Source organism: Temnothorax curvispinosus, unplaced genomic scaffold (assembly GCF_003070985.1).
Source record: "Temnothorax curvispinosus isolate PA1 unplaced genomic scaffold, ASM307098v1 QBEX01013235.1, whole genome shotgun sequence".
Lineage (NCBI taxonomy): Eukaryota > Metazoa > Arthropoda > Insecta > Hymenoptera > Formicidae > Temnothorax > Temnothorax curvispinosus.
In genome coordinates, this window is record NW_020223015.1 from 239 (window position 1) to 1,147 (window position 909).

Here is a 909-nt window from a genome sequence, read left to right on the forward strand (position 1 = left end):
CACACACACACACACACACACACACACACACACACACACACACACACTAGTCTTTTATTAGGATGTTAATATTTACCTGCTTGGTCCCGGACGCGGATTTTCCTCGGCGGGGTTGTCTTCCTCCAAATCGGAGGCCGGAGGAGTTACGTCCTCCTTTTCCTCCTCCTCGATGTTGGCGGCGAGTCGCCTCGGGTTGGGAGGGGGTCTGTCGCGCAATATGCTGTAAACAGAAAAAAAAGTTAACGCGTTACACAAACACAAACACACATACACACACACACACACACACACACACACACACACAAGCCTTTTATTAGGATGTTGATACTTACTTGCTCAGTCCCGGACGTGGATTTTCCTCGGCGGGGTCGTCGTCTTCCTCCAAATCGGAGGTCGACGGTGTTACGTCCTCCTCCTCGATGTTGGCGGCGGGTCGCATCGGGCTGGGAGGGGGTCTGTCGTGCAATACACTGTAAACAGAAAACAAAGTTAATGCGTTACACACACACACACACACACACACACACACACACACGCGCACGCATACGTACGCACTACTTACAGATCTTCGCGCCGGTATTTCCTTCCTCGCTTATGCGTGAATAATTCTACTTCTAGCGAGGCCTTTCGTAAGTCGACATAGATCGCTTGTGTGAAAGAAATGTACAAAAAATTATTAACAATCGCGCGGTATTAACATGTACGATAAATGTATATATTATTCTTGAGCGTATACATACGCGGAGGAATTTTCTTCGGAGGATTTTTCTTGCAGCGTACGATGTCGGCGATGGTTTCGCGTTCGCTATCGCTGCTGCTGCTGCTGCTTGTCTCGACGTCAATTATCTCGCTGCTGATGCTGCTGTTGCCGTCGCTGTCACCCGTGTGAAATTAGCCCCCCAAATTTAA

At 49.1% G+C, this 909-nt stretch overlaps 1 protein-coding gene across 1 annotated transcript in view; it reads right to left on the reverse strand.

Annotated features, from left to right (window-relative positions):
* The window catches only part of LOC112463446 (protein FraH-like), a gene marked incomplete at both ends in the record, with an annotated part of 689 nt that extends 219 nt beyond the window's left edge, over positions 1–470 (reverse strand). The window contains 2 exons of the mRNA XM_025029857.1: positions 77–220; positions 333–470. Of these exons, the coding sequence (XP_024885625.1) occupies positions 77–220; positions 333–470 (282 nt within the window). The remainder of the gene's footprint in view (positions 1–76; positions 221–332) is intronic.
* Positions 471–909: the final 439 nt, after the last annotated feature.